The 14,003-nt window shown below is 31.3% G+C and overlaps 1 protein-coding gene across 1 annotated transcript; it reads left to right on the forward strand.

The window, feature by feature from the left end:
• Positions 1 to 2,421: 2,421 nt before the first annotated feature.
• Positions 2,422 to 8,526, forward strand: LOC8275080. Its single transcript, XM_002526235.4, has 12 exons — positions 2,422 to 2,612; positions 2,703 to 2,801; positions 2,891 to 2,975; positions 3,458 to 3,527; positions 4,172 to 4,232; positions 4,312 to 4,365; positions 5,079 to 5,235; positions 5,310 to 5,406; positions 5,476 to 5,585; positions 6,388 to 6,494; positions 7,815 to 7,925; positions 8,017 to 8,526. Exons 1-12 carry the CDS (start codon positions 2,523 to 2,525, stop codon positions 8,131 to 8,133), a joined length of 1,158 nt encoding a protein of 385 aa, XP_002526281.2. The 5' UTR covers positions 2,422 to 2,522; the 3' UTR covers positions 8,134 to 8,526.
• The last annotated feature ends 5,477 nt before the right edge of the window (positions 8,527 to 14,003 follow it).

The following is a 14,003-nucleotide window of genomic DNA, read 5'->3' on the forward strand; positions in this document are numbered from 1 at the left end:
CTTCTAGATTCTCCTATTAGCTTGACACTCACAAGCTAAATAAGCTAATTATTCACAACTAACAGAGACAGCCTCGTACAGGACACAGGCTAGTGCTTGTACCACTAGATTTTAAGGTTTAGTCCACTTGGGTGCCAAAAGGTTCGTCCCGTTCAATACTGTCTCTATTGAGATAAAGTTATCAGCAATGTCCTGCAAAATATCTTAGCCTTCTTAGCACTAATAATTTGGTTTGGTCAATGACAGTTCAAGCAGGAATTATTAAGACTTGGCAAATCATAAAAGACAAAGATTACATAAGCACACACAGTCTACGAAAACCATAACTGAAGATAATTTCACCTATTAAATTTTTATTTAAACTTGGTGTATACAACACAACTAATAAGAGAGTGACATGTATGTTTGAAAATTTTTCATCTATCGGTTTGATGTATAAATACATCAAATCTAGATAATAATTTTTTCTCAATTAAGAAAATATGAATTATATTCTGAATTATAATAATTTGAGAATTTTTGCTAGCTATTAATGAAAAATACATAACTCAAACTGCGGGTGTAACTTACGACCTGTTTGGATGGGGTGTAAGGAAGGGAAAGGGTCAGGAACTGAAGTGGGGGTAGCTTCTTACTCTTATTCGGGAAAAAAAGTGTACAAGTAAAATGAAGAAGTAGAAGAAATGGTACTTCTTGATACACTTGAAATTTCTGATTTTTTTACACCCTATATCAGAATGGAAGAAAGGAAAAGTGAAGCTAATGTATCAAAAGAGTTTTCTTACCATTTTTATCCTTAAAAAAATTAAAGTCAAAGTTGTATTGAGGTTTATAGTCAAAATATCAAAAACAAGTAAATGATTAGGAATTTATTTTATATCTTTTTAAGTTATTCTTTTAACAGTTAAAAGGAGAAAGAGGTGGCAATCAATGTTTGTAACTTTTGCTGAACGTGATAACATAGGCTCTTTTTCACTGTAAAATATTCACAAACTATGGTTAGCTTGAGATGGAATTCAAACGCGTCACCGTAGCTAATATATTTTTAAATGTTAAGTAATTAATCTTTCTTTTCTTTTAACCTCTCTCCTAATTACAGGATATATATATATATATATATAACCTTCCCTGTCCCCCACGTCTTTGTCAAATAAGAGAAAGGATAGTATATACACTTTCCCATCCTCCTCCCTTTTGCGTCCTTATTTTCTCCTTAGCTTCCTCTAATTACCCAATCGCTCACCCTATCCAAACAAAGTGTTAATTTTGTTCATTCATTTTGTAGGGTTTTACTTGTTGCTTGGTTTCTAAATGCAGATCCATGCATCTCAGCTCAGCTTCGTGTTCAAACGTCTTCAACTAAAAGCATAAGAAAGAATTGCTGTCTCGCAACTGGCACATAGCAGAAAATCCAAATTCCAATAAACGACAATCTTTTCCTTAAACAAAAAATTTAAACGAATGTACAGAGAAGAAAAGGCAGCATTTTCTGTCTGTGCTTTACAGCTGATGAAATAATATTTTCTATCAAAGCATGCAATTTTATTAACAAAAGAAACGGAAATGGATAGATAGAGACACCTGTAGAAGAGAATATATGTCGGAAATACAGACATGAGAGCATTATGAGGAGTGCCCTTATTTTATGTTATCCTTTTCTGATAGACCTTTTCCTTTTCCTTTTCTTAAACCAATTTGTAATATGCATGCATGCATGTACCCACGGTGCTCTTTTTGAATGGTTAGTGACATTTGTGTACGGGGTTTTGATGCTGGTGCGGTCCTGTACAGGGTTTTAACTAGCAGGTTTGTTGATTAACTACAGAAAGTTTGGAAGAATTTTCAGGAATATGGTGAAGTCTAATCACATAGTAATTGCCCTTTATCATGACGAGAAGCACCGCAAGAGGTTTATGCTCGAGGGCGTATGGGCTTCATATACTCCGGCTACTGTTTTTAGCCCAACGATGCATAGCATAGATACAAATGAGGGAATCATTCAGCTGTGGTTTCATTTGAAAAATGATAAATATATGTAGTTTGATAGACATGTATAAAGATAATTATTTTGAAAGTTTTTTACTGACGTTTTTATTTATAAATTATTTAATAAATTATTAACATATATATTTACTGATTTTAAATAATATAATATATTTCAGTTATTTAATATAAAATATTCATCACTTTTTAATTGATTGTGGTTCATATATTAAAATTTTTTAGATAAAATTGAAAAATATATGGATAAAAATTTGATGATTTTAATGGATAAACTTTATTGAAATTCTTTATAATTAATTTATAAGATAAAATTACAGCGATAATGATATTTGTACATATTTAAAAATAGTAATTGAAAAAGTATATTTTTATAAATCACAACTAAATATTTGAGTTTCTAATTCGTTATACTGTAGCCGTTGGATATCAAATAAATATTCAGCAAAACGACAGTTAATGGGTAGATTGAAAAGAGAGAAAAGAAAAGAAAGAAAATAGAAGAAGAGGAGTAGAAGAAAATGACGGAAGCATGGATTCGAGGTGTAGTTGAAGCAATACATGCAAGCCCCATTCAAGCCGTTATTTATCTCTCCGGCGGTGCATCTCAGGTCTCTGATCTCTAATCTGATTATTCATTAACAAGTTTATTATCGTAAATATATATAGTTTAATTAACTAAATTATTTGATTATGATTAGGCGATAGGGTGGTTAGTGTCAGTACCTGGAGCTTCAAACACAGTGCTGGAATCAGTTGTACCTTATTCTAGAATGTCAATGATTCAATTACTCGGAAAGGTTCTATTTTACTTATTTTTTCTTTTCTAAATCAATAATAAAAAATTACTGATTTTTTTTTTTTTTTCATAAATTTTTTTTTGTTAAAGATTCCAAGTCATTTTGTTAGTCTGCAAACAGCAGAGGATATGGCTTTATTGGCTTACAGTCGTGCTCTTAAGCTCTCTACTCCAGGTATAAATTAATTGAACTTCTTTTTAGTTATTTATTCACTTGCTACTAGTGTTTATCTGATTTTTGTACAATGCGTTACTATGATAGTTTTATGATACAGGCATTATTTGGAATAAATCATGTCCGAGCGTACAATTGAAATTGAATTCTTGCAAACATTCATTTCATTTCTTTCAAAATGTCTTGGTTCTTCTTCTTAAGTTGGAAAGGAAAAATTGAATTCTTCCAAACACGAGTATTGACGAAATAGTTATACTTTCCAAACATGGGATGGTGATTATAGTTAGTTTACAGAAATATGTGTTATATAAGTGTGCTTATGGATTATGGAGCAAAAATTAGGTATGCAACCTATAGACTTGATAAGATTTTGGTATATTCTTTAGTGAACTTTTAGTCATTGTTTCTGAAGTTGGGAAATGGTTTTCTAGCTACTTTATATAGTGTTACTGGCTTATGACTGCATTTACCTTTTTGAATAGGTTCCCCAGTTCTTGGTGTTGGTTTTACCGGTTCTCTAGCTAGCACGCGCCCCAAACTTGGTGATCACAGGTATTGTTTGTTGACTTTTCACAAATTTGATTTCTTTATTTTTTTCCTTTTTAATTTTATTTTTGTCAACTTCAGTTCTAACTGTTTTTTTCTTCAGTCATTTATTTACTTGATGAATCATTGTGGTTTTCATCGGCTTTGTTAAATTGATATGTTAGTAAATTGCAACAGAATGATTATTTGTATGTTACATGTTCAAACTTGTGCATTTTACATGTAAACTTGTATGAGAAGTTAAAATACCCAAATTGTGTGAGCGACAACATGATGAATAGCCTTTATGATAACTTCATTTGATATAGTGATGAAGGATATAGGAATTAATATTGGGTTGTGTTTTATGCTTATTTTACCTTCTTTCCTTTTTTCCTCTTGACATGATACTGTTAGCCTCTTTAAAGTGCAAAGCAAAAATTTTTGGACATTAATCTAGTGTTTATTGTTTTGTTGGCTTTACACTCATGTGTTGGGTTATGACAAGGATACTGCTGTTTGTAGAAACTTTAGTGAATTTAACTTTTGGAAATGATAAGCGAAGTTTCATGGAGTTATTTTCAAATGATCTATTTGTGACATTGTTAAATATTTTACATTTTGAACAACTTCTGATCAGTCTAAGCTCATGCTTATATTGGTATTTATAGGTTTCACTTGTCGACAAGAACATCTGACCGACTTTGGACATCTACAGTTACTTTGTCAAAGGTATTTCTAGGGATTTACTTTTGAGTTCAACCATTTCTGTTTGCAGTATTTATAAGTACTCTATTCCTGATTCATATAGGGTCTGCGAACTCGGGAACAAGAAGATGCCCTTTCAAGTCAGATCTTACTCAAGGTCTGTGAGATTCACATAGACATAACAAATTTCTGGTGGACATATGCTATCTGTTTATTTTCTCTCTTTATCTACCCCTTTTATAGTCATAATGCCAAAAGAAGATTATTGCTTCAAGCTAGCAAGAATGCTAACAACCGATATGGCTGTAACGCACAGCTCAACTGCACTTACAGAAAAGAATAAAAGAACCTATCTTCATCTATCTAGAACTCTTTCATTCTGTACAAAGTGATAACTTTGACCAATTTTAGCCAAATAGACTATCTAACAAATTTATACACAGAATGATCACTTGCTACTTTCTGTGGGAACACGAACACCTAAGGGTTGTGAGCTTGCCAATATAATACACAGTTGCACAGGAAGCAACCTTTTTAATTTTGCTAGCTAAATTCCTTCCACCAGCTCTTCTCATCATCCAGCTGACCTCCCTTCTCCAAGTGAAAGGCCTCCTGTTTACTCCATAAACAGACAGAACTCTGGTCCAGATCTTAGTAGAGAAACTACATGCAAAGAACAGGTGACTAACATTCTCAAGATTTTAAAGTAGATGATGTGATAAGCTGGCAACCTTTTCCTTCAACTTCGTTTTCCTTCTTTTGAAAACATATATGCTTAATTGTGTATTATAAATTTGCTTCTTGTAGTTTCTCCATATTTATCATCTATTATGTTGGCTTTCATTGTTCATTTTTCTTGTGGTCCTCTAGGCAATTGCAAATGCAAGCAAAGTTCAGGCAACATTTGTTTCTGACTTGACTGAATCTGATGCATCTAATGAATGTGAAAAGCAATTTAGTGAGGACCAAGAATTGAAACAGCTTATAAATGGGCAAATATGCTTCAAGGTTTATCCATTTTCAAGTGGTATGTTTTGTTTTTTGGGTTGAATAAATCCTGAACTTTTCTCAATTATTTATCGTAGAACAGCTGTCTTGCAGTGTCACATACGTCAAGTGAAGAAAGAAAGATAATACTTTCTGGTTCTTTTAATCCATTGCATGAGGGTCACCTCAAGCTCATGGAAGTTGCTGCTAGGTATATGAATTTCTTTCAATTTTAAGTGTCGTTCAAGTTACTTCTCATTGTTAACTCATTTTGATGCAGTATCTGTGGCAATGGGTATCCGTGCTTTGAACTCTCAGCAGTCAATGCTGACAAACCTCCTCTGTCAGTATCACAAATCAAAGATCGTGTCAAGCAATTTGAAGAAGTTGGTGAGGTTCACTTTTCATATTATTTTTAGCTCCTTTATATCTACATATTATGTGAATAAATGGTCTTATGATGTTTTAGACCTTGCATATTTCTGGTTGATTGATTCAGTTTTTCATGACTGGACGGATGTGGAAGGATCATGATTTTTCAATAAAGATGTGGGGATGGGCAAATTTTTTGGGGAATGATAATGATCTTGAGTGCATACTATTTATAATAAGAAATGCCTTGCTATCTCTAAATTATTTCTCTTGAAAAAGTCCTCTGGGGTGAATGGATAAATTTCTGCATGGAGGTAACAGAACTGGGTACAATTACTTGCTCAGAGGATATGGGTTGAAGTTCATGTAAGAACTAGTGCGTATTGTTCAAACATATTAGAAAAATCATAGAATTGGCATATTACTTTTGATAGGAAATCTCCTATCTGAGATCTAGAGTATTGCATAGCTTAATTGCATCTTAAGGTATTGTTGATGCTATCAGATTATATCTAGATAGCTGCATTGCATCTTAAGGTATGATTGGTGCTATCAGAGACTATATCTAGAGAATTGTTTAAGATTGCAAAATTTCCTTTAGTTGGTATTTTCTTAGAAGTCTGCATCTGTTTTCTTTTCTTTTTATAGTTTTCCCTGCTTTTTTACTCTGTTTTACATGTTGAGATTCATTCAACAATTATTATTTTTAATTATTATATTTATGCATTATCATTTGCCTTTTTCTTGTTCTGGTTTTGACATTAAATATAACTTTTATCTTGGAATGTTATTCGCTAATGAGTTTCTCTTTGGTTGGCAGGAAAAACAGTAATTGTTTCCAATCAGCCTTTCTTTTATAAGAAAGCTGAGCTTTTCCCTGGAAGTGCTTTTGTAATTGGTGCAGACACAGCAGCTAGGCTGATTAATGTATGCCATCAAATTTCTTTAAATAAAATATGCATGAGATACGTTATGAAGTTGGTTTTACATACTTGCTTTTATGGTTTTGGTTGTGGCAATGCTGTCTCATTTGATGCCATTATCACTGGAGTCCATATTTATCCAAATTTAGGAGAAGCTAATTTCTAGGATACTCATTGGTAGCATTTTCTGTTGCCCCTGACATGTTATCATGTTGAACATGTTCATTGATCCATATAACAGAGAGCGAGAATGACTGATGCTTAAACAGTAGAATTAATGGACCTTGTGCATTATACATGTGCAGTGCATAAACACTAAAAGAAGGTGGATTCTGGAATTTATCGGATCTTAGCCTGAGAACTTTTAGACTAAAATAACATTGTATACTTTGGCACATTTAAATCCCATTTTGAAAGTCCATATTTCACTAGCTCTGCTTAGCAATAATGATATTGGAGTTATTATTTTTCTTCAAACATTTTTGAGGTCTCAAACATCCTGATAGCAATTCATTGATATTGATCTCTGCATGTCTTTCAATGAAACTAATGTAGATGGTACTTTATGTACATCATACATTTATTGGTGCATGTATCTGTGTGTCTGTAACCATGGTGTTTTAAAATTTGTACTATTACATGCATGTTTTGGTTTCTATTCAGTAAATTTCATGCCTTGAAGTTTTGAAGGGTACTTCTGTCATTCAGTTCACCTATCAATAGCATAGAAGGCGTTGGCTTCTTGCTATTTGATTGAGCTTCCTGGCTCCTGGGTAGGTATGCGTTCATTGTTGGAATGAGCCCTACGTACATGATTGATATATCATGAAAAAAGAAAGGTATCCTCATCCTCTCGTATATTCTAGTGACTTCGTTTGCGAAGTTTCATTTTCTCGTTGGTTGAAAACATCTTTCCATCTTGAGTCGGGGGATGCGAGCATAGCGACCCTAAAATACCTTCCAATATCAATAGGTTGATTGTTTCGCTCCTGTATCTTCCAAAAGGAAAACTAAGATTGCTCGGGGTTGGATAATCTATCAAATGCTGATTAAGTGTGGAGGGTCATAGGCTAGGGGAAGAAAGTTCAGTTCGAAAGGTGTTTCAGTTCCCATCTGGTGGCAATATTCAAATAAGAGTGTGCCTAGCGTCTTTCGCTCTATGGGGAAAATTTGTCTATATGTGTTCCTAAAATATGGAAGAACGTATTACGTTTGACTCTCTCCATAGGATACATTTATATTTGATGTCTTAGCATAGCATGGAGAATGTATATATATATGTAAGATGAGTTATGTTGACTGCCTATTTCTGTTTCTTTTGCAGACCAAATACTATGACGGGGACTACGGAAAGATGATCGAGATACTCATGGGATGCAAAAGAACAGGATGCACATTCCTTGTTGGTGGTCGTAATGTAGATGGTGTCTTTAAGGTGCCCAAATTACTGGAAGCTTTTGAAAGCATCTGTTATATTTTAAGTGAATTTACAAACTGTCAATATGGTATCTCTTTTCTTTCTGTAGGTTCTTGAAGACTTTGACATTCCAGAGGTGTTAAAAGACATGTTTGTCCCAATACCACCCGAAAAATTCCGCATGGATATTTCCTCCACTGATATAAGAGAGAGTCGTGGACTGTGAAAATGACAGGTCGCAACATTTACTCATGACATGGTTCTTGTGTGATGATGAAGATAATAAGCAGGCATCTACGACAAGTATTATTTCATGTTATTCATGCATACTGCATCTGGAAAAAGAGAAAAACCGTGTACAGATTTAGCAGAGTTGAATAAGTTATCCTAGTCGTAAATTATCTCTGCAAATGTATCTTGCAAATTTTACATTGATAATTTGTGATGGGGTCGAAACTCCAAATTGTGTCAAGAAAGACATTTGAGTTACCGATCAACAGACTTTATTTTTCCTTGTGTGTCAGCTACAGCAGTTGCTATGGAACTAGAATGTGTTCTACATGGCTTTGCCATCTTTTAAGTTGGATCAATAAAAATCTGTGGCCAGGTATATTGTTCATGAACAGGAAAGCAATGGGGATTCTGCCATCCTCTTAAATATATAGTTCTATCCATTGCTGAAATGGGCATGGTGCAGTTCGAAGTCCGATACGAATAGATGAAGGTTTTCTTAAGGTTTTATAAGATTTTGGATCATCTAACTCTTAATTGGGAAAGAATACCAATTAGAAGGTAATAAAAACCTAGAAACCCTTCATTTGATAATGAATGTAGGTGATAAGGTTATAATTTAAAATAAATTTTATATTACCTCTTGAAATTTTTGTACTAAGGAAAATGAAAAATTCTACCTTAGTTACTCTTATTTTTACCAAACAGAGAAGTCGTGTTTGTGCATGTGTTTGTATTTGTGTTTCAGTTCTCAGACCAAAGCCTTCTTACCAAGTTCAAAGAAACAAAAAAAAAGGTTAAAAATCATGCTGGTCAATTATTTATTTTATTTTATTTTATTCTTTAAAGAATCTTCCGAGTTTTGCTAAGAAACTGGTGGATTAGAGGAATACTTTGTACAAAGAACTGGATAAGAAAATCTCTGGCTGTGTGTATCAAAATATACTAATGATAAATGTTGGATGAATTGTTCAAAAAGACACAAACTTACATATGGATGAAACCTTATATAACCTTAATTATGTGTTCCAGAAACTAAAAAATAAAAACATTCTTACATTTTTACAGGTGTCTCTTCTGTTATCTATATCCTCTACAATACATTCAAATTCTCCTGCTCCTGGTACACGTTCTTTCAAAATGCTGGGAGCAGGTAATCTCTACGAACCTTTCTGGAAACTGGTTATAAAGGAACGGAACTTTCTACTGTTTTATCAGTATTTCTGTACTGTACTTGTCCATATGAAAATGGAGCCGGGCGGAGGCGGAGATGGCGGAGGCAAGCTCATCAGCACATCACCCACCGCAGGCTGCACCACATCCAGCAGCGCATGTCGAAGCACCATAAGTGTCACCTTGTGTAGCAGAGGCTTTATCCTTAGATGAGCCACCAGCACATGAAAAAATGGTAGCTGTTATAAGAGTTAGACAAATAAGTGCAGCCCATAAGATTACAAGTAAACCTTCACCACCGCCACCGCCACTAGTTTCCTCTCGCCGTATCCATGCTCTCACCATATTGAATAAATATCTCTTATCAGTTATGAGTGGAAGCCAAATGCTTCTTTTGATCTTGTGTGCAAGACTTAAAAAGAAATGTATAACCAAAAGGATCGTTTGATTTGCATTGACTTTATGAAGTTATTCAATAAAGTGATGAAAAAATGAAGGGAAAAAGAAAAAAAAAAGAAAAAAGAAGCCAACTGCCAAAGCACCAATCTCTCTAATCCTATCCATTTCGAGGCCGGCTTTGTTGACATATGTAGGATGCTAAATGAAAAGGGGCCAAAAAGAAAAGATGAATGATAAATAAAGACCTTTTTTTTGCACAATTAAGGTTCTAATTTTTGGGGTTGGCCAAGAGTCAAGAGTCAAGACTAATATGGTGAATTACCAAAATACCCATATGATATTTTTGAATTGTATTAACATATTTTAACACTTATTTTCTAAAGAGGAAAACATAACTTATTATACAATATTACCCATACATACAAATTGATATAAACAAAGTTATCATTCAGTCATATTAATTTACAACTTGTTTAAACACTTTGTATGAGTATAAAATTAATAAGCAAAATAGAGCTATTATAATCCATGCATATCTCACAATCAGGAGAGTTAGTCCAAATAGTAGGTGAGTCACAATCACTTAATGACTCAGGGTTAGGGTATGATGACGTTTAAATGCAAAAACTAAAATTTTGTACTTGCTGAAAGAGGTGATATTGTCGAGAGAGAGAGATGCATGCATGTAAAGTTCATATCAATTTATTTTTTAAAAACTATTTTAAAAATATAAGCTGAATATTTATTGTGGACTTTATTGACTTGGGAAAAAAAAATAAAAAATTCACACATAAAAAAGAAAAAACATATATAACTAGTTTAAGATAGTATTAGTATTAACATTAACATGAAAACAATAAAAAAATTTATATTATCGAAAAAAGAAAATTTTATTGGTGCTCCGAGTCATTGAGTCGTTTAGAGTAAAACTAGGCAACTCAATATTATGTGAAGAATTCCCATAACATTTGAAACATATAAATGAATCAAATTATTCAAGAAATAGTATACATATTATCTAATATTAAGATTATAAATTAAAAAAAAAAAAAAGCAGCTTTAACACCAGACATATACAGCTATGGTGCATAGCAATATTAATACCCCAATCTTCTTGATTTCACAAATGGTAATAGTCATAGTTCTCAAATATACACAGACAAAATTACGTCCTAAAAATTGTAAATGGAGTCATAGCGGTATATGTTATATTGTCTAAAATATTGAGCTGATTCAGCTTTTCGCAAGATAACCTCTTTGGTTGAATACAGTAGCAAGAACCAAAAACAAAAAACAAAAAACAAAAAACAATTCATAATGCCAACAGAGTCTATAGTAGGCACAAACATTTGCTAAACATGAACAAGGGTTAATCATGATTATATATTTTACTTTTAAAGTTAATAATGCTGATTTTCTCAAAAAAAAAGTTGATGATCAAAAGTTAATAATTCCAACTCAAATGTCAAATAATTTGCTTTTGATATGAGTGGTCTTAAATAAGTTTTAAGCTCTTATTCACATTCGGTGACTTTTCACTTTTATAATGAATGTAAATGAATGATTATTTCAATACAATAAAAATTATTTTTATAATTATACTCTATCTATAAATAATCTATATGTATTTAATCTCAATTTGAGCCGATTATAAGTAAAAAAAGTTCAAAACTATTTGAGATCCCGTTTTAAGAAAACTTACCTCTACATAATAATAATTACACACATATATTTTGAAAGTATATGTTAAACTAAATTAAAAATTTAAGATAAAATAAAGTATCCATGTAACATTATTTGCTGTAATGATTTATTTTTTTTAGAGGTGTTACCACATTTTGAACTTGCAAGTACTAATAACTTAATAGCATAGAGACTTTGTTAAAATTATATTATATATATATATATATATATATATATATATGTCTCTTTTCTCATTACAATGTAATCGTTTTATGAAATAATAATAACAATAGTTCCCTTTTCCTTTTCTCTCTTATAGTACATGGAGATATTATATAAAGTATTAGAATAAATGTTTTATTTTGTCATACACTCTTTCGGATTATCATATGAAATTATATTACTCTGAGAATTCCACTAAGAATATACATAATCCAAATGACTCTTATTCGAGTGAATTTAAAAGAAAAGAAAATAAAAGCATTCTTGGTAAAGGCAAGCTAGTCGAAGTATGAGCATGAGCAGGTGTTAATTGAGATGAAATTGACAGGGTTTCTGAATTGTTAAAGGCTTAAATCGTTCGGTAGTGAGTCTTGGGAAAAGGTTAATTGTCCCAATCACCAAAGCTTACGCAACGAGCTGATAAGAAATTGTGCAAAGTGCAAACTCAAATGGTTGGCTGTTTCTATATATATATGTGACCTTTGGATATGTGGAGCAGTGGAGACAATGACTGAGCCATCAGGGTGTGAAGGCATTCCCCGAGCCACCAGGGGTCCCTTAGGCACCCAAGTTCCAATATACTTTTAATTTTATAAATTAATAATAAAAATACAACTAAAATGTAATTTTTAATATTAGAATTATCCTCAAATTGATAAATTAACTTCTTAGTTAATATATCAACTATACTTTTATATAAATTAATAAAAATTTCATAATTAATATTGTGATCAAATCCACATACACATTGGTTATTCACGAAAGCCATGGCTCAAGAGTGTACACCTCACCCTGCAATGATCAACTTTTATAAAATGGAAAGGTCGAGATGGAATAAATAATAAATAATAAATATAGCAAGGGTGAAATAGATCAAGGCTTCTGTCCCCTAATAAGGGTAAGAGACGAGAAAGATCTGTTATTATTATTTTCTTTTTATAATAATTGAACTGTTTCGTCCATAAAGAAGTAGAGAATAATAAAGACAAATACATATATAATTAAAGATAAAATATGCCTCACTTAAATTAAAAAATATATATATGTTTAAATGAGTTTATGGAAAAAAATATCATCAAACAAAATATTTTTAAAATTCATGGAGATATATTTGTAAAGAAAAATTTAAATCTCAGAGAATTTTTCTAAAGGCACCATTAAATTATGAAATGAGTTTGTAAGATTTAATTAAAGTAATTTAAATTCTTTTTATCATCTATTGTTGCTTATCATATTAAATAAATTCCATAAATTTTTCTGTTATTAAGAATTTGAATTGATTTTAAATCCTGAGATTACTAAATAAATACAAGCATATGAGATTATTAAATGAATAAAAATTAGAACTATAATTATGCAAGATATAATTTTTGTTTTTCTTTATTACAGAAAATAAACATTATACACTTTCATTAATCTTTGAAATTGCGAAGCAGACTCATAAAGCAATTTCTTATAAATTAATTGATTTTAAATCAATGTGTCTAAGATCACAAAAGCATTATCTAAACTTTTTAAGTAAGCATAAAACTATTATATATAAAATAATAATAATAAATTTTAGAGTACTATAGTTATAATGATTTAAATTTTTATATTTTTTATATTTATTTTATAAATTTATAAATTCTAAGTACAATTTACATACAAAATTTATTTGTTGAACAGTTTATATTAAAAAGTTTTTTTCTCTGAATTGCATAAAAGTAATTTTAGTATGTAAAATTCATAAATTTTACTTAAAACTTACATGCTAGAATTCTTTTATGTAAATTGTACCAAATTTTATATACGTTTATTGAATCAATACATTAAAGCATTAAAAAAGAATTACATTATTATAAATTATAACGTTATATTATCCATTTAAAACTACAAGAAGTTAGATAAACTTTTACTAATTTTTATTATATTATTAACAGAATGTATAAATTATTTTATTTTTTTATTTAACATTTATCTAGTGTAAGTACTATTTTAAACATTGATAATTTTTATTATCTAGATTATTTGGTACTTTAATATACTAACTTCTACATTCTAAGAATGCGGATTGACCAATCTTGTATTTTTTTGCTGATGTAGAAATATTATATATATAAAATATATTCAAGAAAATTAATTTTATGAGCAAGGTTTATTATTTATTTATTAGTAATGTGGTTGATGATCATCTAAAACAGGGAGTAGGCTCTGTTTGTTTCTGTTTTTGGGGCAGCGGTGAGTCTTGGCGCGTGTCATAGATACTGCACGCGGCGCCACGTCTTTTACCTGCAAATCTTTGATCCCTCCATGCATGCATGCACTGGTAATAATTGTCCAAAATTCATCAACTTTTCGATTCCGCAAAACATTATCTTTCTAATTTATTAATAACAGATATTTCAG

The sequence above is a fragment of the Ricinus communis genome, chromosome 4, assembly GCF_019578655.1.
Source record: "Ricinus communis isolate WT05 ecotype wild-type chromosome 4, ASM1957865v1, whole genome shotgun sequence".
In the NCBI taxonomy this organism is placed as follows: domain Eukaryota; kingdom Viridiplantae; phylum Streptophyta; class Magnoliopsida; order Malpighiales; family Euphorbiaceae; genus Ricinus; species Ricinus communis.